General features: G+C 40.4%; 1 protein-coding gene across 1 annotated transcript; it reads left to right on the top strand.

Moving 5' to 3' along the window:
* The first annotated feature begins 408 nt into the window (after positions 1-408).
* LOC146955147 (uncharacterized) lies at positions 409-22,237 on the top strand. Its single transcript, XM_085747831.1, has 3 exons — positions 409-978; positions 1,079-1,457; positions 21,918-22,237. The coding sequence occupies exons 1-3, from the start codon at positions 409-411 to the stop codon at positions 22,235-22,237; spliced, it is 1,269 nt and encodes a 422-aa protein (XP_085603957.1).
* The last annotated feature ends 18 nt before the right edge of the window (positions 22,238-22,255 follow it).

Genomic DNA, 22,255 nt, shown 5'->3' with positions numbered 1-22,255 from the left:
TATGCTACTAATTTAGAATGCACTTAAGGTGTTTGATGAAATGCCTACGTGAGATAATCATACTTTTTTTGTGTAATTTTTTTGCAAATATGTTAAATTTTATAATGTATATATGTTATAATGATTCTAAGCTTGGATTTTTAATTTTTTTGGCAAGTTTGAAGAATTACATAATGTTATACTTTACATAAAGTATGATGAATGTATATATGTTATATTAAGTTTGATGAATGCATAAGTTTGTTTTGGTGATATGTTACCTGCATTTTGGTGTTGTGTATAATGTGAGGGTTAGATCCATTGTTCCATGCCTTAGGTTGTGTCACCGTAAAAGTGTATAGTTTTTAGGAAATGCGTAAATACATTGTCCACTTATTTATGTTATTTTTAATTTGTTTTTGTATAGATATGGCTGGGGAGGAGGACGCACGGAAGCGGCGTATTAAAGAGGGTAGGGTGCACAGAGGTAAATTTGCTATGACAAATAGCCATCGGAAGGAGCTGGAGGTTGAAAACTCGTATGTTCCAAAGGCCTGGAGACCTAGGGACTTAAGGATAGGTGGAGAAGAGGGGTCGGGTTCACAGTCACAGATGGATTACTCCCAGGTGGTTGATCCGACACAAGCGCATGAGTATGCCGGGTATGCGGAGGGATTTGAGGGATATGATCGGATGGGGGAGGAGGCTATGTTTTATCAGCTGGAGGAGGAGGAGGCATCTCATTATTTTAGGACAGAGGAGGTGGAAGAGGGCGAGGATATGGCAGAGGCTGAGAATCTTGACGCAGAGGATGACGACGGTCATGTGCATGCGACTGCGCCTGAGCCTGAGCCCGAGCCTAGGCAACGTCGTCGCGCTGAGGTGGCACCTGTCGTGCCTATTGTAGCGCCTCCCTTTCCTGGAGGTCCTGAGACCACGCTATTGTTGTCAGACTACGCGAAGCATGTGGGGATACCTCTTTGGGTGAACCATAATGATGTAAGTGTTTAAATTCTTAAAAAAATTTAGTGTAAGTGTTTAAATTCTTTAAAGTGATTAAAATTTGTAATGATAATGTCTTAATTAATTTGATTTTCAGAAGTGGTATGATCAGGAGTATAAGTGTATAAATTCAGGGAGAAAGGTGAGAGTGATTTCTAAGCCGGAGGAGGGTTTGAGGTGGTTTTGGGATCCTGTGGAGGCGTCTGGCTTACATGATCTGATATACATCGGGTATTCGAGTGTGACCCATGCCATGATACGTGCTCTATGCAAGAGGTGGCACACGCAGACCATTAGTTTTCATCTACATGTGGGGGAGATGACGTTCACTTTGGACGATGTGTCTAATCTCCTCCACTTTCCTATTCAGAGCCGCATGCTGGACCATGACGCTGTAGTGGATCGGGCACATGGGATTACACAGATGACCAGGTTGTTGGGCATGTCAAATGCTGCTGCTCGTGCTGAGTCAAAGAGTGAGTATGGTGCTTGTTATACCCTAATTTTGGACCTAAAAATACTAGTCAATTTTTCTTTTCTTGCATTATAAGCCACTTGAACTGGCTCTGATCAATTGCACCTTTCTCTGCATGTTATTTCAATGATATTTGCAAAATGTACATGCAAGGGTATTTTAGTCATTTCCTATGTCAAATTTCTCTCAGTCTTTCAAAATTTTGTTTGAGTCCTTTCAAATAGGTTGAATAAGTCTTTGTTTCATTCTATGTCAAAATCCATTCCAAAATTTGCATTTGAAGTCATTTTGAGTCAGTTTTGCCCCTAGGGGCATTTTGGTCATTTCAAGTGTCAAGTCACTGTTTAAATCCTAAAAATTGTCTCTGAGTCTTTTAATTTTGCTTGTATGAGTCTCTGATTCAATTTCTGTTAAAAATCCATTTTTTTTCCAATTGCATCTGAGTCATTTTTAGTCGTTTTAGCCCCCAGGGGCATTTTGGTCATTTCACACGAAATTTCGGCAGAGAGGTACTTTAAAGTACCTCATTTAGGCCATTGGTTCGTTTTAGTCCGTTTTGTCAAATTTTAAACGTTTCACTTTACGTTTAGTCAAATTACCCTTTTATTCCAATTTTATTTTAGTTTTTTTTCTAAGTCCTAAAGTTCCTAAAAATTGCACTTTGGTCCTTCATGTTATTTTCCCTTATTTTAAGACCCTTTTTTTTTTATTATTTTTATGTTTATATTAGGTCAAATTTCGTTTAAGTCTTTTTGGTCAAAATTGCACTTTAGTCCTAAAGTCCCAAATATTGCAAGATAGTCCTTTTTGTGTCCAGGTCATCTCTTTTTAAGTTCTTATTTTTTGCAGGTCAGTCCTTTATTTCTCAAAATTGCAAACAGGTCCCCAAGTCCAAAAATAGTCCAAGGCCGAATTATTTCAAGTTCAGTTCCAGGTGTCACAAGGCTATTGGTCCAGAACACTACACTTGGCCTATAAATTGAGGCCACATCACCAATTACACAGAACTTTCCCAATTACTCAGTGACACATCACCATCAGAAAACTCTAACAGAATTTCTCTCTCCAATCACCACCGTAACAGAATTCCATCACCACCGTAACAGAATCCAAAACCACCGTAACAGAATCAAAACCACCGCAAAAATTCTCAGTTTCATACCAGTTCCACCACATTCATCATCAAACACACAGAATCAGTATGAACTTTTGAAAAATCAAAACGGAGGCATAAAAATTCAACGAAGTTCTTTTGAGTTTGGTTCGTTCTCAGAGATTTTCTACGAAAATCATCATCATCGAACGTTTTCCTTCTTCCTCTTGCAATTCAAGCCCGTAGGCGATCACAAGACGAAGGTCAGAGAGAGAAGAAAGGGGAAATTGAAGCAAGATCACAGTTCGAAGAAGAGAAAGATCAAAACACCGATTTATTTTCGGTCCCGAAGCTCGCTCAAGGATCTTACGTTCGAATCTCCAAACAAATCCAGGTATATTCATAAAAACCTTCTCGTTTTTGCTTCGAAATCATCATCGAAGGTTTGAAATCAAGAATAAACGGTGAATTGAAGAAAGATTTTGAAAAAGATTCGAAGAAGTTCGAACGAAACCCTGGAAATATGAATCGTCCAAAATTCACCGTTTATTTCATCAATTGAGATTCAAATCCATGATTAATGAAGAAAGTAGTTCGAATTAGGGTTTTGATTCAGAAAAATTCGAAAAGAAAGTTGAAACCCTAAAAACGTAAGGATCCAAAATCAAACCTGTAGAAACATGTAGATCGAAACGTTTTGAACGCTCGTCTTCAAAGAACTTGTAGATCGAAACGTTTCGAACTCTTGTTCTCCAAAAAGTCAAAATCGAACGGTTCAAACAACTTTCTTCAGAAAAGTAGCAAGATCGAAGTGTTTCGTGTCCATTCTATGTTTAATTTGAGTGTTGATTCATAGTTCATAGTCCAAAATCATGTTCGATGTGTGAATGCCATGAACGGCGCCGCTAGGGTTAGGGTGAGAAGAAGAGAGAACGAGAGAAATCTGAGAGAAGAGAGAGAAACGAATGGGAAAATGAAATGAACCGGTCTTCAAGACTTTTTATAAACAGACTGAACCGGTTTGGTTCAGTCTTGGACCACTGGCTTTGCGTCCTGGCCGTTAGATCTGAGGGTTGATCCAGTTGGATCAATCCAACGGCCTTCTGTGATTCCTGAAGGATCCAGGATCCGTTCCTCTCTTGGGCTTGGGTTTGGGCCTAGTCTTACTGCGTGTTTCTTTGTTTTTTGCTATTCTTGTCACTGTCTCTTGCTATTTGCACTTCTTCATGCTTTAAAAATTTAGTTAAAAATTCCAAACCATTTTTCCATGCTTTCTTGATATTTTCTTGGTGTTTTTCTAATACTTTTCCACTGGAAATTTTGATAAAAAGTATATAGACAATTTTAGTGTTATTTTCTTGAATTTTATGTTAAAAAGTGGTGAAAATTGGTCCAACTTTGTTTCTTGTCCTTGATGTATGTTTGTGATACATAATATGAGCGCCTATAATCGTTTAGCCACTGTTTGAACAGGGTTTTGATACTTGTATGTGAATTTTAGTTAGTTACTTAGCTTACAAGTTACTTGTGTGAATAGATAATGCAAGTATGGTAAAGTTTGTTTTAAATGCCAAGTAAATCATATGGTCTTAATTCCCATTCCAAGACTTTATTATAAACCTTTTGAAATGGAATTGGAATGTGAGAATTATAGGTCACTTGGTTCTTGCATTTTTTATGAACAAATTTTAGCTATATTTGCACTCCTTAGCCTTTATTTTCTATCCTTTATGTCCTAGTGTTTCTCTTGCTTTATTTCCTTTAATATTGCTCTATGCTACTAACCTTTCCATTTCATGTTTCATATTCATCATAAGCATTCCCACTTCATCTTCTTCTTCATCTAGTTTCTTGCATTTTAGGTTTCAATTCCATGCCAAGTTCAAAATGTAAATACTTAGAGGTTTTGTAATATTTTACTTTCATGTCATTTTAATTTCTTGGCAAAGAGGCCATAGAATGTATCTAGGGTATGGTGTAAAGGACAATGGACTCTAATGATGTACACCGACACAAGCACCGACACACGCACACACATCACTATATAGCTAGAATATGCATGTTTAGATGTATGTTTAGGATTGTATGTTTAGATGAATGCCTAGGACTTATACTTAGGAAAAAACCAATTTTCCAAACAAATGTGAACAACTTCACTCAAAGCTTTTCCCAAATAAACCTTGGGGTCCAACATCCCATTGTATTTTCTTTTCCATTTTCTTAATCAAATTTCAATGAAAATAATCAAACTTTGACTTCTTTTGCAATTCACTAATCCAACCTCACTATTTCCTAATCTCATGCCCTTGAGGCCTCTTTCTATTCTTCCAAAATCCATTTTCAAACTTAAAATCAACCAACAAAAACAAAAACATTTTTTGGAAGAGAACTACGGTGGATTTGATCCCTTAAACGGGTACGTAGGCAAGGAACAAAATTCCTTCAATTCAACTAAAATAAAAATCCAAAAACATTCTTCTCCCTCCAATTCTTCACTTAGCAAATTTTAGGTGTAAATAACATTTTCAAATAGCATTTAAAAATAAAGCGCGCGCGTAGAAATTAAAGACGGTTCCTATAGGTTACTATAGTCGTTATGGGTGCCTAACACCTTCCCGTAGCGAAAACAACTCCCGGACCTCGATTCTCAAGGGTTTTGCTTACTTTTTCCCTTCCCAAGAAAAAATAAGATATCACCGGTTTAAAAGGTTCAAACGTAATCAATGTTTGACACCCGAAAACCAAGATAAAACAGCTGGCGACTTCACTGGGGAGATTCGAGAGTTACGCCTAGTTTTTATTTCCACGTTTGCGCTTGTATTTTTACTTGCTTCTTTTACTTGCTTTCTTATGTGAATAAATGTTTAATTTCTTGCAAACGTGTGGGGTGAGAATATCAAAAGTCCTGCACCCGGGCTGAGTGAACTTAGGATTTAGGGGGGATATAATCGACAATTCATTCCGGGGGTTGCCTCGTGTTTTGGATTATGCGATCAATCCCACATAGCTGAGGCATTTTGGGGGTGATGTTGTCGGCGCGAGTTGTCGCGTTTAGGCACTTTGCTTCTAATTGTTCTATGACGCTATGAACCATAGATAACCAAACCCATCCATGGCCATTTTCTAGGATGTAGTGCGGAGGCTAAACCGGGTGTCGTCTCGAGTTTTAGTCGTCACGCGATACTACACTCAAGTTAGACCTTCCACGTATAATCATGGAGCGAGTGTTGACTCGTGACACCATGAGATACGTCGGAGAGGTTGCAACTTGGGAACCTTTTTAGAACCCGGTTACTATTGTCCTAAAACCCTAGTTTCACCGGACACCGTGTCCACCCATGACTCCTCGACTTTGAACTTCAAACCCACCATGTTTTCTCCGAACTTGAACATAATCATGCATTCATGCATACATGCATACATGCATAAACTTTTTGTCATGCATCGTTATCGAAGGGCTTAGACAAGTTGAATTTGTAAACATTGTAGGGATGAAGATGACTAAGTCCTACAAGTTCAAGGAAGTGGATTTGGCTAGTTTGAGAGATTTGGCACTCAAGATTGAGGATCCGACTGGGTTCCGACGTCGTTACGGGGCTTTACTTCCTATTCTCCATACTAATGTGGATGAGAAGCTGGTGCACACTCTGGTGCAATTCTATGATCCAGGGTATCGGTGCTTCACTTTCCCAGACTTTCAGTTGGTGCCTACTCTAGAGGCTTATTCTTCCTTGACAGGTCTATCTATTGCTAAGGGGATACCTTTCTCGGGACCTGAAGATCCTCCTCCTCCATTGGTTATTGCTAAAGATCTCCATCTCAAGACCACCGATGTCTCCAAGAATCTCGTCACTAAGGCACGCATCCGAGGGTTCACTTCAGAGTATCTTCTTGGGAAAGCCAACCTCAATACCACTTGTCAGGACACTCTTGAGGCTATTCTTGCACTTCTCATCTATGGGCTTATTCTCTTTCCAAATCTTGATGGCTTCGTGGACATGAATGCTATTATGATCTTCCACTCCAAGAATCCGGTTCCTACTTTGCTAGCTGACACATACCATGCTATTCACGATCGTTCCAGCAAAGGTCGTGGATACATTCTTTGTTGTGTGCCTCTCCTCTATAGGTGGTTTATTTCGCACCTTCCGCAGTCTTTCCACGACAATCCGAGGAATTGGTCTATTTCACAGAGGATTATGGCTCTCACTCCTAATGAAGTGGTTTGGCTCACTCCCGCTTCTAGGGTCAAGGAAATTATCTTTGGTGGTGGAAAGTTTCTTAATGTACCTCTTCTTGGTACCCGGGGTGGAATCAACTATAACCCGGAGCTTGCTTTGCGACAATTCGGTTTCCCGATGAAGGATAAACCCATCAATCTTGCTACAGCTCCATTACTTCTTTCACTACTCCAATGCTCCCACAGGCATTAGAGAAGATTTCATGCAAGCTTGGACCAAACTTCGGAAGAAAGAGGTAAAGCATATGGGTGTGAGGTCCGGTATCGCTCATGAGGCCTATACACAGTGGGTGATAAACCGAGCTGAGGAGGCTGGTACGCTTTACCCCTCTATGAGATATGTGTCTGCATCTGTCCCTACCATGCCTTTGCCTCTACTCCCACCTACCCAGGAGATGTATCAGGAGCATCTAGCTATGGAGAGTCGGGAGAAGCATCAGTGGAGGGCTAGATACTATGAGGCTGAGAACTTGATCATGACTTTGGATGGAAAAGGTGAGCAGCAGACTCATGAGGTCTTGACACTGAAGAAAGAGTTAGCTAAGGCTAAGAGAGAGATCGAGGAGAAAGACAGGTTGCTTATGAGGGACTCCAAGAGAGCTAGAGGTGCCCGTGACTTCTACGCACGATACTGCAGCTATGAGTCCGACTCTGAGGACGACGCTTCCATTTCCTATGCTTGAGGATTTCCATTTCCTGTTGTTATTTCCTTTTGTTTATGTTAAAATTGTCTTGTAAAACTATATGTTAGTTGTTTGATCCCCGTTTTTGTTAATTGTTGTTTAGTAATGTTTACGAGTTTATAATTTGTCTAAAACCCTTCGATAACCTAAAAAGAGTCTTTTTTGCATATGCATTAACGCATTTCATGCATCATATGCATTCATTGGCCACAAAAAAACTTCTCTCGTGCTCATTGCCTCCTGGTTTTGTTCGCCGCAGTCTGAAAAGTGGCTCGTGTTCGCAAAGTCTACCAACCAGATAGAATTCATCAGACAAGATTTCACAAGAGAAGGATAATGGCTAACTTTGAAGAAGAGAATGCTCAGCTCCGTGCCGAATTGGCTGCTATGAAAGAAGACTTGGCCAAGGCTCATGATGCTATGTCCGCTATGATGGCTGCACAGGAACAACCAGCCACTTCTGTTCCAGTTACTGCTGAGGTGATTCCCTCTATCCCACTGTCTACTGTGGCTACTGATGCTCGTTTTGTTATGCCCAACTGCCGTCCTTATGGCCTCTCAGCTTACTACTCTCCTAATACTGCCGCTGGTGTCTCTGGTTTTGCTGGGCAAGGACAGATTCCTGTGTCTACTGCTATGCCTCAGGTGACTACCGTTGTTACCGACCCTATTGTACACACTGTGCAACAGGTGATTGATGTTGACGCTCCACGTGGACAAGATCCCGCAATGGAAACTATGAAGAGACAGTTAAGGGAGTTGGCTGGAGAACTCCGTGAGGTCAAGGCTAGCCGAGGAAACAATGGTGCCCCTGCCAAAGCTCGTGATCTGTGCTTGGTATCCCGATTTGAGGTTCCTAAGAAATTCAAAGAGCCAGAATTTGACAAATACAATGGGACTTCTTGCCCACATAACCATGTTATCCGGTATGTCCGAAAGATGGCTAACTATGCCGACAATGATGCACTGATGATCCACTGCTTTCAGAGTAGCTTGACGGATGATGCAGCAGATTGGTACACTAGTCTGAGCAAAGATAACATCCATACTTTTGAGGAACTCGCTGCTGCTTTTGAAAGTCAATATGAATTCAATACCCGTTTGAGACCAAACAGGGACTCTCTCAAAGCCCTATCTCAGAAATCAGATGAGACCTTCCGTGAATATGCTCAAAGGTGGAGAGGGGCAGCTGCCCGTGTTTCTCCTCGACTTGATGAGGAAGAATTAACGCAGACATTCCTGAAGACTCTGAAGAAGGAATATAAGGAGAGAATGATAGTCTCTGCTCCTAACAACTTCTCTGATATGGTTACAATGGGAACCCGTCTAGAAGAGGCCGTCCGAGATGGTATTATTGTCCTAGAGAAAGGTGAATCTTCAAACAGTGCGCCAAAGAAGTATGGCAATGGTCACCACAAGAGGAAAGAATCTGATGTAGGGATGGTGTCTGGTAACCCGTCTGCAGCAGCCATGCAACTACCTTTGCCCTATCACTACATGCAGTACTCTCAACATCCCTTCTTCCCACCATTCTACCAACAATATCCTCTGCCACCGGGTCAACCACCAATGCCCGTCAATGCTATCCCTCAGCAAACACAACAACAGCCTCCTGCTCAACAGCAACGGCAGCAACAACAGGGTCCCCGACCCAAACCCTCTTTTCCAACAATACCAATGCGGTACGGTGAGCTACTCCCAACTCTACTGGCCAAGGGACACTGCGTCACCAGACCAGGCAAGCCTCCGCCTAATCCATTGCCTCCCAGGTTCCGACAGGATCTGACATGTGAGTTCCATCAGGGTGCTCAAGGCCATGATGTCGAAGGTTGCTTTGCCCTGAAATATATTGTGAAAGATCTGATAGAAAAAGGACGGTTGACTTTTGAGAATAGCGTTCCTCACGTCCTTGACAACCCACTTCCAAACCATGCTGCCGTCAATATGATTGAGGCCTTTGAAAGGGTTCCCGTTCCTCAAGAGGATCCCATGTTAGATGTCCGCAATGTCGTAACTCCCTTGGTGCCATTACATGTCAAGCTGTGCCAGGCTTCTCTGTTCAAACATGATCATGCTTCCTGTTCAGAATGTCTTCGGAATCCTATGGGCTGTTGTGTTGTGCAAAACGATATCCAGAGTCTGATGGATGATAAATACTTGATCGTCAGTGATGTATGTGTGATTGTGCCAGTGTTCCATGATTCTCCTGTTGAAACTGCATCTCATACAAGAAATGTTGAGCCTTTGGTGATCAGGTTACCTGGTCCGGTATCTTATACCTCTACCAAAGCAATTCCCTACAAATACAATGCAACCATGATTGAGAACGGAGTGGAGGTGCCTCTCGTATCCCCAGCTACAGTTGATAATGTTGCTAGTGAAGTTACAACTCTGAGAAGTGGAAAAGTCCGTCCACCCTTGTTTCAAAAGAAGGTGGTGACACCTATTGCCACGGTAACTCCACCAGTTGCTCCTCCTGTTGACAAGAACACCGGCCCAGCAGGCCAATCTATTGAAGAGTCCAATCTGGACGAAATCCTGAGACTTATCAAGAAAAGTGACTATAAGATTGTTGACCAGCTGCTACAGACTCCTTCAAAGATATCCATCCTGTCTCTGCTCATGAGCTCTGAGGCTCATAGGAAAGTGTTAATGAAGATACTCGAGCAAGCTTATGTTGACCACGAGGTCTCTGTGGATCAGTTTGATGGGATAGTGAGTAATATTACTGCCTGCAACAACTTGGGGTTCAGTGACGATGAGCTCCCCGAAGCAGGGAAACGCCACAACTTGGCTCTACATATTTCAGTACATTGTGGATCTGACCTGATATCCAACGTATTGGTAGACACTGGATCGTCTCTGAATGTAATGCCCGAATCCACGCTAAGGCAATTGAGCCATCATGGAATTTCTCTGAGGGGTAGCAGTTATCTGGTTAAAGCTTTTGATGGATCCCGCAAGGATGTTCTCGGGGAAGTGGACTTGCCAATTACCGTTGGACCCGAGACATTCCAAATAACCTTCCAAGTCATGGATATCAATGCCTCTTACAGCTGTCTCCTCGGAAGACCGTGGATCCACGACGCTGGAGCAGTAACTTCTACGTTGCATCAGAAGCTCAAGTTCATGAGGAATGGTAAGATTGTCACGGTGCATGGTGAAGAGGCATATCTGGTTAGCCAAGTGTCATCTTTCTCTTGTGTTGAAGCAGGGTCCGCTGAAGGGACGTCGTTTCAAGGCTTGATCGTGGAGGGTGCAGAACCCCGGAGGGCTGGTGCTAGCATGGCTTCACTGAAAGATGCCCAGAAGGCTGTTCAAGCAGGGCAAGCTGCTGGCTGTGGCAAAGTGATTCAGATTCTGGAAAACAAGCGTAAAGAGGGCCTTGGATTCTCCCCGACATCTGCTGTTTCAAAGGGAACCTTCTACAGTGCTGGGTTCATCAATGCTATTACTGAAGATGCTGCTGAAGGAAGCCACGTACCTGCATTTGTTATACCAGGAGGCACTGTGAGAAATTGGGAAGCCATTGATGTTCCTTTAGTCATGCATGCTTCCATGTAATGTGTTTTGTTGCTCATGTTTCTTGTTTTCAAAATAACAATCCTTTCGCTCTGCCCAAGGCGAAAGTGATATCTTTGTAAGGGCGTGTTTGTTTCGGCATTGCCGTTGTCAATAAAAGTTGTCGTTTTTCTCACGACTCTTTGTTTTTACTTTTTTAGTGCCTTTTTTCTTGGAAATAATGGTAATGCCAGAAAAAACCAAAACATTTGTTATTTTCTTATTAATTTCAAAAATCTGCATGAAAAACTTTTTCTAAAATCATCCCAATCATATTATGCAGATTGAACCATAATAAACCCGTTGAACACAGTGACCCTATGGTTCCTCTAAATTTTGAATTCCCTGTATATGAAGCTGAAGATGAGGATGATAATGATGAAGAGATACCGTATGAGATCACTCGACTGCTTGAGCAAGAAAGAAGAGCCATTCAGCCTCACCAGGAGGAGATTGAACTCGTCAACCTGGGTACTGAAGAAAACAAGCGAGAGATCAAGATTGGTGCAGCACTTGAGCCAAAGGTGAAAAAGAAAATCATTCAGCTTCTCCATGATTATCCAGATGTCTTTGCATGGTCCTATGAAGATATGCCGGGACTAGATCCCAAGATTGTGGAACATCGGATACCGACAAGACCTGAATGTCCTCCTGTCAAACAGAAATTGAGAAGGTCTCGCCCAGACATGGCTCTTAAAATCAAGGCTGAAGTACAAAAACAAATTGATGCGGGTTTCCTCATGACGGCTGAATACCCTGAGTGGATTGCCAACATCGTACCAGTACCAAAGAAAGATGGGAAAGTTCGAATGTGTGTTGACTACAGAGATCTGAATAAAGCCAGTCCAAAGGATAACTTCCCATTGCCTCATATTGATGTGCTTGTTGACAGTACTGCTCAATCCAAAGTATTCTCCTTCATGGATGGTTTCTCTGGCTATAACCAGATACGAATGTCACCTGAAGATAGAGAAAAGACGTCCTTCATCACTCCGTGGGGAACCTTCTGTTATAAAGTGATGCCGTTTGGCTTGATAAATGCGGGTGCTACCTACCAAAGAGGTATGACCACTCTGTTTCATGATATGATTCACAAAGAGATTGAAGTATATGTTGATGATATGATTGTGAAGTCCAGTGATGAAGAGCAGCATGTTGTGTATTTGAAAAAGATGTTTGAAAGACTGAGAAAGTACAAGCTGCGGTTGAATCCTAACAAGTGCACATTTGGTGTAAGATCTGGAAAGTTGCTAGGCTTCATTGTCAGCCAGAGAGGCATTGAAGTTGATCCTGACAAAGTCCGAGCCATCAGAGAGATGCCGGCCCCTCAAACTGAAAAGCAAGTCAGAGGTTTCCTCGGGCGTCTGAATTACATTTCAAGATTCATATCTCACATGACTACTACTTGTGGTCCCATCTTCAAATTGCTCAGAAAGAATCAGCCTGTTGTATGGAATGATGAATGTCAGGAAGCTTTTGATAGCATTAAAGAATACCTGTTGGAACCACCTATCCTTGTCCCACCAGTGGAAGGAAGGCCTTTGATTATGTACTTGTCAGTGTTAGATGATTCAGTGGGTTGTGTTCTCGGTCAGCAAGACGAGACTGGTAAGAAAGAGCATGCTATCTACTATCTGAGCAAGAAATTCACCAACTGTGAGACTCGGTATACGATGCTTGAAAAGACTTGTTGTGCTTTAGCCTGGGCTGCCAAACGCCTGCGTCATTACATGGTGAATCATACAACTTGGTTGATATCCCGAATGGATCCAATCAAGTACATTTTTGAAAAGCCTGCTGTTACTGGAAAGATTGCGCGTTGGCAAATGTTATTGTCTGAATATGATATTGTGTACAAAGCTCAGAAAGCAATCAAAGGAAGTGTCCTTGCTGAGCATCTTGCTTGCCAACCTCTTGATGATTACCAGCCAATTAAGTTTGATTTCCCTGATGAAGAGATTATGTATCTGAAAGCAAAAGACTGTGAAGAGCCACTGATCAATGAAGGGCCAGATCCCAATAGCAAGTGGGGATTGGTGTTTGATGGTGCTGTTAATGCTTACGGTAAAGGAATTGGAGCCATCATTGTGACTCCGCAGGGGCACCACATTCCTTTCACCGCTCGAATAACCTTTGAATGCACGAATAACATAGCTGAATATGAAGCATGCATCTTGGGCATTGAAGAAGCCCTTGATCTGAGAATTAAGCACCTTGACATCTATGGAGATTCTGCACTTGTTATTAATCAGATAAAGGGTGAATGGGAGACTCATCATGAGAAGCTGATCCCTTACCGTGACTATGCAAGACGTCTGTTGACATATTTTACAAAAGTTGAGCTGCACCACATCCCTCGGGATGAAAACCAGATGGCTGATGCTCTCGCTACTTTGTCTTCTATGTTTCGTGTCAATCACTGGAATGATGTGCCTGTAATCAAAGTGCAGCGTCTTGATAGACCCGCTCATGTGTTTACTATTGAAAACATGCCAGATCAAGCTGATAGAGATGTGAATGATAAAAAGCCTTGGTATCACAACATCAAACAATTCTTGCAGAATCGCGAATATCCATCTGGTGCTTCCAACAGGGATAAAAAGACTTTGAGAAGATGGGCTAGCAAATTCCTTCTGGACGGAGAAATCCTATACAAGAGGAACTACGATATGGTCTTGTTGAGGTGTGTTGATAAACAAGAAGCTGAGAAGTTAATGCATGATGTACATGACGGTACTTTTGGGACCCATGCTTCGGGTCACGCCATGTCAAGAAAGCTGTTAAGAGCCGGCTATTACTGGATAACCATGGAACGTGACTGCAACAGACATGCCAAAAGATGCCACAAATGTCAAGTTTATGCTGACAAGGTTCATGTGCCTCCACATGCTCTCAATGTTATCTCTTCCCCGTGGCCTTTCTCTATGTGGGGCATTGACATGATTGGAAGAATCGAACCAAAGGCTTCCAATGGACATCGTTTCATTCTGGTGGCAATTGACTACTTCACCAAGTGGGTTGAAGCTGCTTCCTATGCAAATGTGACCAAGCAAGTGGTTGTCAAGTTTATCAAGAATAACATCATCTGTCGATATGGTGTTCCCAACAAAATTATTACTGACAATGGTTCCAATCTGAACAATAGCATGATGCAGGCTTTATGTGAAGAATTCAAGATTGAACATCACAACTCTTCCCCTTATAGACCTCAGATGAATGGTGCAGTCGAGGCCGCTAACAAGAACATCAAGAAGATTGTTCAGAAGATGGTCACTACTTACAAAGACTGGCATGAAATGTTACCTTTTGCCTTGCATGGTTACCGTACTACAGTGCGCAGTTCAACCGGGGCAACCCCTTTCTCTCTGGTATATGGTATGGAAGCAGTTCTCCCTCTGGAAGTGGAGATTCCATCCCTTCGAGTGATCATGGAAGCAAAGTTAACTGAGGCTGAATGGTGTCAAAGTCGGTACGATCAATTGAATCTGATTGAAGAGAAACGTATGGATGCTATGACTCATGGACAGTTGTATCAAGTACGTATGAAGAATGCTTTTGACAAGAAAGTCCGACCTCGAGAATTCAAGGAAGGCGAACTTGTATTGAAAAGAAGAATAAGTCAGCAACCCGACCCAAGGGGCAAGTGGACACCTAACTATGAAGGTCCTTATGTTGTCAAGAAGGCTTTCTCTGGTGGTGCTTTGATTCTTACACATATGGATGGTGTTGAACTCCCAAATCCTGTCAATGCCGATATAGTCAAGAAATACTTTGTCTAAAAAGAAAAGAACAGCGTGGTAGGTCGAAAACCCGAAAGGGCGGCCTAGGCAAAAATGCGCTTCCCGGCGGATCGAAAACCCGAAAGGGCGATCCAGGCAAAAGTTAGGGACAAAAAAAATGAATATGAAAAAGCTCGCTGAGATTGTACGCAACTCAGGCAAGAATGAGCGCCTCGATGAGCCGAAAACCCGAAAGGGCGGTTCATGCAAAAATGAGGTTGACAATAAAAGATAAGTAACTATATCTGGCAAACCACCATCACCCCTTGGGGCATCTGCAACTGTCAATGATCGTCTTCATCAGAGGCTTCTGTACTTGTGAATTCAAAATTTCTATGAAATGTAGCGGTCATCGTGTTCAATGTACCACCAACCAATAAAATTACCATCTTCCAAGCTTTGTAAATCCGTGAAGTCACGCCTTTGGCTGACTTTTACTCTTCTACATCAATTTGAGCCTTTCTATTGTTTGAAACTCTATTTTTCTTTCCACTTTCAATGTTATATACAAAACATTTTCTTTCTATTTGATAACGTCAATGTCTGAAACAAACATCTTTGAAAATTGAAAAACCTTTTTCTGTCTATTTTGAAAGCAAACCCGAGCAATAGGGTACATTTCAATGAAACATGCATGACTAAATGTCTATCAATGTCTATCTCAATACATGTTACAAGCAGGTTACTCCCCAGGATGATCTGTGGTCAATGGCAAGAATGAAAAACAGAATGAAAATGAAAATGAAAAAATGAAAAATGAAAATAAAAAGCTCGCTAAGTTGAAAACCCGAAAGGGCGGCTTAGGCAAAAATGAGCACCCCGCTGATTGACAACCTATGAAGGCAATTCAGGCAAAAATGGGGCAATGAAAAGAACCTATTCCCCGGTGAATCGAAAACCCGAAAGGGCGGTTCAGGCAAAAGTGGGGTTTGAAAATGAAAAATGAAAAGAATATTGAAAAGCATTGACCACAGATGCAAACATCCGATGTTTACTCAGCACTGACACGCCTAGCAGCGGCGACCTGTATCCAAGGACCTTCCAAGGGTCCCTCCTCTACAAATTTTATTGCCCTCAGCCATGGATTCAATACGTCTCAACGACGGTCTCTCCAAAAGAGGTTTTCCCCTGTGAATATGTTGCAGCACGAGCCACTACGTGCCCAATCTTCCAATGTCTTGTCCATCTCTGTGAAACTTTCTCTGTCCAACTGCCAGCCAATCATGCATTTCAAGCATTCATACATGCATAATCATACGTTCTATGTGCTCATACATCCAATAATCTTGCTATACCATACATACATGTTGCATATCCAACTTTCAACTGTCAACTGTCAAATTCAATCCAAATTCCAACTGTCAAATTCAATTTCAAATTTCAACTTCAATTCCAATTCCAAATTCAATTCAATTTCAACCTGTCAAATTCGAAGCAATTTCCAATCTCAATTTCAATTTCAACTGTCAAATTTGAAGCAATCTCATTTCCAATTCCAATGTCAGTATCCAATGACAATGCCAAATTTCCAATCTCCAATTCCAATTCCAATTTCAATGACAATCTCCAATGTCAATGTCAATGTCAATCTCCAATTTCAATTCCAATTTCAAGGTCAATCTCCAATGACAATCTCCAATGACAATCTCCAATGTCGATGTCAAATGTCAGTGTCAATGTCAATGTCAATTTTCAATTCAATTCCAATGTCAATTGCAACTTTCCAATCCAATGTCTATGTCTATGTCTCCGTTCAACCTCAACTTTCAATCCCTCTTCCAATGTCAATCTTCAATTCAAACCAATGTCAATTCACTCTCAATTTACTCTTGGGCCAACAAAAATGGTCATGTCTATTTGCAAATCAGGTCAATGACAATTTACCCTCAATTGGTATCTTGTTAAACCAGACTTTCAATTTGTATCTTGTTACTGGTCAAGTGCCAGGTTCGATCCAAAAAAGAACCACTTGTACCTGCTTATATACCTATACCTCCGGTCAAACGGCAAGTTCGATTTGAAGAACAGTTTGTACCCAGCTCATGCTTCGTTATCAGTCAGACGACAAGTTCAATCTGAAGAACAGTTTGTACCCAGCTTATGCTTTGTTATCGGTCAAACGACAAGTTCATTCTAAGGGAACAGTCTGCACTTTCCCACATGATGTGGTGATAATCCAACAAGCAAGTTCGATCCAAAGAAACAGCTTGTATCAATCCTTTTGTCTATGTTTCCGGCCAAACAGCCAGTTCAATCCAAAAGAACAGTTTGTGTCTGCCTATCTGTTTGTATCTTCAACCAAGTGTCAAGTTCGATCCAAAGAACAGCTCGTATCTGCCTATGTGTCTATGTTTCCGGTCAAGCGCCAAGTTCAATCCCAAGAACAGCTTGCACCTATCTCTTGTTTTGTCTTTCTTGGTCAAGTGACTAGTTCGACCCAAAGAACAACTTGCACCTTATTTTCTACTCCCTGGTTTGTCTACCCTGTCAATGTCCACCTGAATCCCCAGTGACATGATAGGTTCCATAGACTCCAGTTGTTTGTCTTGCATTCATAATCAAACATTACATAACATTCATGTTTTTGAAACTCTGAAAGCGTATTTTTATGTCCAAAAACAGTGCAAATGTTAATATTTAAGTATCTTCGTCCCGTCAACTCTAAGACTTCGTCTCTTGACTCTCCGGACAAAGAAACTTAATAGGGGCAGCTGTTATACCCTAATTTTGGACCTAAAAATACTAGTCAATTTTTCTTTTCTTGCATTATAAGCCACTTGAACTGGCTCTGATCAATTGCACCTTTCTCTGCATGTTATTTCAATGATATTTGCAAAATGTACATGCAAGGGTATTTTAGTCATTTCCTATGTCAAATTTCTCTCAGTCTTTCAAAATTTTGTTTGAGTCCTTTCAAATAGGTTGAATAAGTCTTTGTTTCATTCTATGTCAAAATCCATTCCAAAATTTGCATTTGAAGTCATTTTGAGTCAGTTTTGCCCCTAGGGGCATTTTGGTCATTTCAAGTGTCAAGTCACTGTTTAAATCCTAAAAATTGTCTCTGAGTCTTTTAATTTTGCTTGTATGAGTCTCTGATTCAATTTCTGTTAAAAATCCATTTTTTTTCCAATTGCATCTGAGTCATTTTTAGTCGTTTTAGCCCCCAGGGGCATTTTGGTCATTTCACACGAAATTTCGGCAGAGAGGTACTTTAAAGTACCTCATTTAGGCCATTGGTTCGTTTTAGTCCGTTTTGTCAAATTTTAAACGTTTCACTTTACGTTTAGTCAAATTACCCTTTTATTCCAATTTTATTTTAGTTTTTTTTCTAAGTCCTAAAGTTCCTAAAAATTGCACTTTGGTCCTTCATGTTATTTTCCCTTATTTTAAGACCCTTTTTTTTTTATTATTTTTATGTTTATATTAGGTCAAATTTCGTTTAAGTCTTTTTGGTCAAAATTGCACTTTGTTCCCAAAGTCCCAAATATTGCAAGATAGTCCTTTTTGTGTCCAGGTCATCTCTTTTTAAGTTCTTATTTTTTGCAGGTCAGTCCTTTTATTTCTCAAAATTGCAAACAGGTCTCCAAGTCCAAAAATAGTCCAAGGCCGAATTATTTCAAGTTCAGTTCCAGGTGTCACAAGGCTATTGGTCCAGAACACTACACTTGGCCTATAAATTGAGGCCACATCACCAATTACACAGAACTTTCCCAATTACTCAGTGACACATCACCATCAGAAAACTCTAACAGAATTTCTCTCTCCAATCACCACCGTAACAGAATTCCATCACCACCGTAACAGAATCCAAAACCACCGTAACAGAATCAAAACCACCGCAAAAATTCTCAGTTTCATACCAGTTCCACCACATTCATCATCAAACACACAGAATCAGTATGAACTTTTGAAAAATCAAAACGGAGGCATAAAAATTCAACAAAGTTCTTTTGAGTTTGGTTCGTTCTCAGAGATTTTCTACGAAAATCATCATCATCGAACGTTTTCCTTCTTCCTCTTGCAATTCAAGCCCGTAGGCGATCACAAGACGAAGGTCAGAGAGAGAAGAAAGGGGAAATTGAAGCAAGATCACAGTTCGAAGAAGAGAAAGATCAAAACACCGATTTATTTTCGGTCCCGAAGCTCGCTCAAGGATCTTACGTTCGAATCTCCAAACAAATCCAGGTATATTCATAAAAACCTTCTCGTTTTTGCTTCGAAATCATCATCGAAGGTTTGAAATCAAGAATAAACGGTGAATTGAAGAAAGATTTTGAAAAAGATTCGAAGAAGTTCGAACGAAACCCTGGAAATATGAATCATCCAAAATTCACCGTTTATTTCATCAATTGAGATTCAAATCCATGATTAATGAAGAAAGTAGTTCGAATTAGGGTTTTGATTCAGAAAAATTCGAAAAGAAAGTTGAAACCCTAAAAACGTAAGGATCCAAAATCAAACCTGTAGAAACATGTAGATCGAAACGTTTTGAACGCTCGTCTTCAAAGAACTTGTAGATCGAAACGTTTCGAACTCTTGTTCTCCAAAAAGTCAAAATCGAACGGTTCAAACAACTTTCTTCAGAAAAGTAGCAAGATCGAAGTGTTTCGTGTCCATTCTATGTTTAATTTGAGTGTTGATTCATAGTTCATAGTCCAAAATCATGTTCGATGTGTGAATGCCATGAACGGCGCCGCTAGGGTTAGGGTGAGAAGAAGAGAGAACGAGAGAAATCTGAGAGAAGAGAGAGAAACGAATGGGAAAATGAAATGAACCGGTCTTCAAGACTTTTTATAAACAGACTGAACCGGTTTGGTTCAGTCTTGGACCACTGGCTTTGCGTCCTGGCCGTTAGATCTGAGGGTTGATCCAGTTGGATCAATCCAACGGCCTTCTGTGATTCCTGAAGGATCCAGGATCCGTTCCTCTCTTGGGCTTGGGTTTGGGCCTAGTCTTACTGTGTGTTTCTTTGTTTTTTGCTATTCTTGTCACTGTCTCTTGCTATTTGCACTTCTTCATGCTTTAAAAATTTAGTTAAAAATTCCAAACCATTTTTCCATGCTTTCTTGATATTTTCTTGGTGTTTTTCTAATACTTTTCCACTGGAAATTTTGATAAAAAGTATATAGACAATTTTAGTGTTATTTTCTTGAATTTTATGTTAAAAAGTGGTGAAAATTGGTCCAACTTTGTTTCTTGTCCTTGATGTATGTTTGTGATACATAATATGAGCGCCTATAATCGTTTAGCCACTGTTTGAACAGGGTTTTGATACTTGTATGTGAATTTTAGTTAGTTACTTAGCTTACAAGTTACTTGTGTGAATAGATAATGCAAGTATGGTAAAGTTTGTTTTAAATGCCAAGTAAATCATATGGTCTTAATTCCCATTCCAAGACTTTATTATAAACCTTTTGAAATGGAATTGGAATGTGAGAATTATAGGTCACTTGGTTCTTGCATTTTTTATGAACAAATTTTAGCTATATTTGCACTCCTTAGCCTTTATTTTCTATCCTTTATGTCCTAGTGTTTCTCTTGCTTTATTTCCTTTAATATTGCTCTATGCTACTAACCTTTCCATTTCATGTTTCATATTCATCATAAGCATTCCCACTTCATCTTCTTCTTCATCTAGTTTCTTGCATTTTAGGTTTCAATTCCATGCCAAGTTCAAAATGTAAATACTTAGAGGTTTTGTAATATTTTACTTTCATGTCATTTTAATTTCTTGGCAAAGAGGCCATAGAATGTATCTAGGGTATGGTGTAAAGGACAATGGACTCTAATGATGTACACCGACACAAGCACCAACACACGCACACACATCACTATATAGCTAGAATATGCATGTTTAGATGTATGTTTAGGATTGTATGTTTAGATGAATGCCTAGGACTTATACTTAGGAAAAAACCAATTTTCCAAACAAATGTGAACAACTTCACTCAAAGCTTTTCCCAAATAAACCTTGGGGTCCAACATCCCATTGTATTTTCTTTTCCATTTTCTTAATCAAATTTCAATGAAAATAATCAAACTTTGACTTCTTTTGCAATTCACTAATCCAACCTCACTATTTCCTAATCTCATGCCCTTGAGGCCTCTTTCTATTCTTCCAAAATCCATTTTCAAACTTAAAATCAACCAACAAAAACAAAAACATTTTTTGGAAGAGAACTACGGTGGATTTGATCCCTTAAACGGGTACGTAGGCAAGGAACAAAATTCCTTCAATTCAACTAAAATAAAAATCCAAAAACATTCTTCTCCCTCCAATTCTTCACTTAGCAAATTTTAGGTGTAAATAACATTTTCAAATAGCATTTAAAAATAAAGCGCGCGCGTAGAAATTAAAGACGGTTCCTATAGGTTACTATAGTCGTTATGGGTGCCTAACACCTTCCCGTAGCGAAAACAACTCCCGGACCTCGATTCTCAAGGGTTTTGCTTACTTTTTCCCTTCCCAAGAAAAAATAAGATATCACCGGTTTAAAAGGTTCAAACGTAATCAATGTTTGACACCCGAAAACCAAGATAAAACAGTGCTCATATTAGTTATACCGCACTGAAGCGGCTTTATGAATCCCACCTGATAGAGGCTAGACGGCTGGAGCACCCACAGACGAGGGAGGAGATGCTGGAGAGAGATAGGAGGAGGAGTTGGCGTGTGAGGAGTTTTCTTTTATATCTTGTCGGTAGTGCGTTGTTCACTAACAAAATGAACAGACACATCGACTTGGTATATCTTGATTGTATGGTGGACTTGCATGCGATTAGGAAGTGGTCATGGGGAGGGATGACCTTAGCTTACCTATATGATTTTCTTGGTGATTCTGTTCGTCTGCGTAACAAGACGATGGCTGGTTGTGTGACCCTTTTTATGGTAATAATTCACTATTTATCTTCATTTATTTATGAATTTATTTTATAATTTTTATCATCATGTTAGATTATTATTTTCTTAAGTTCGACTACGACTACATTTATTTAGGATTTTATTTTAATATTTTTGTTAAGTTTTTATAATTTATTTATCATTTTGTTATATTTATTTAATATTTAATTCGAATATTTATTTTTGTGTATTATTTTTTTCTTGCAGGGATGGATTTTGGAGCATTTGCCAGGTCCGTACTCAGGGAGAAAAACAAGAGCTGGAAGCTAGATAGACCATGTGCGCGGAGATGGCTTACTAGCAGATGGCATACAGCTGTGCCCCATTACCGCCTACTCCTGGATCGCTTAGAGGTGGATGATGTGAGGCGGTCTACATATGATGGTCACAGAGAGATGCGCCCTTTTCAGCTTATTGTCACTTACTCGGGATGGCTTGTGTGCGAGAAGGAGAGGGTTTACCGTCATTTACCTGAGCGGGTTAAAAGGCAGTTTGCTTTATACAGGACATCCCCAGACATCCGTTAGATGTCCCTGAGATGCATA

The sequence above is a fragment of the Medicago sativa genome, chromosome 1 (assembly GCF_051527215.1).
Source record: "Medicago sativa cultivar Bolivia chromosome 1, Bolivia_mono, whole genome shotgun sequence".
Classification (NCBI taxonomy): Eukaryota; Viridiplantae; Streptophyta; class Magnoliopsida; order Fabales; family Fabaceae; genus Medicago; species Medicago sativa.
Note: the sequence above shows the minus strand (reverse complement) of the source record. Positions and strands in the feature narration are given on the sequence as shown.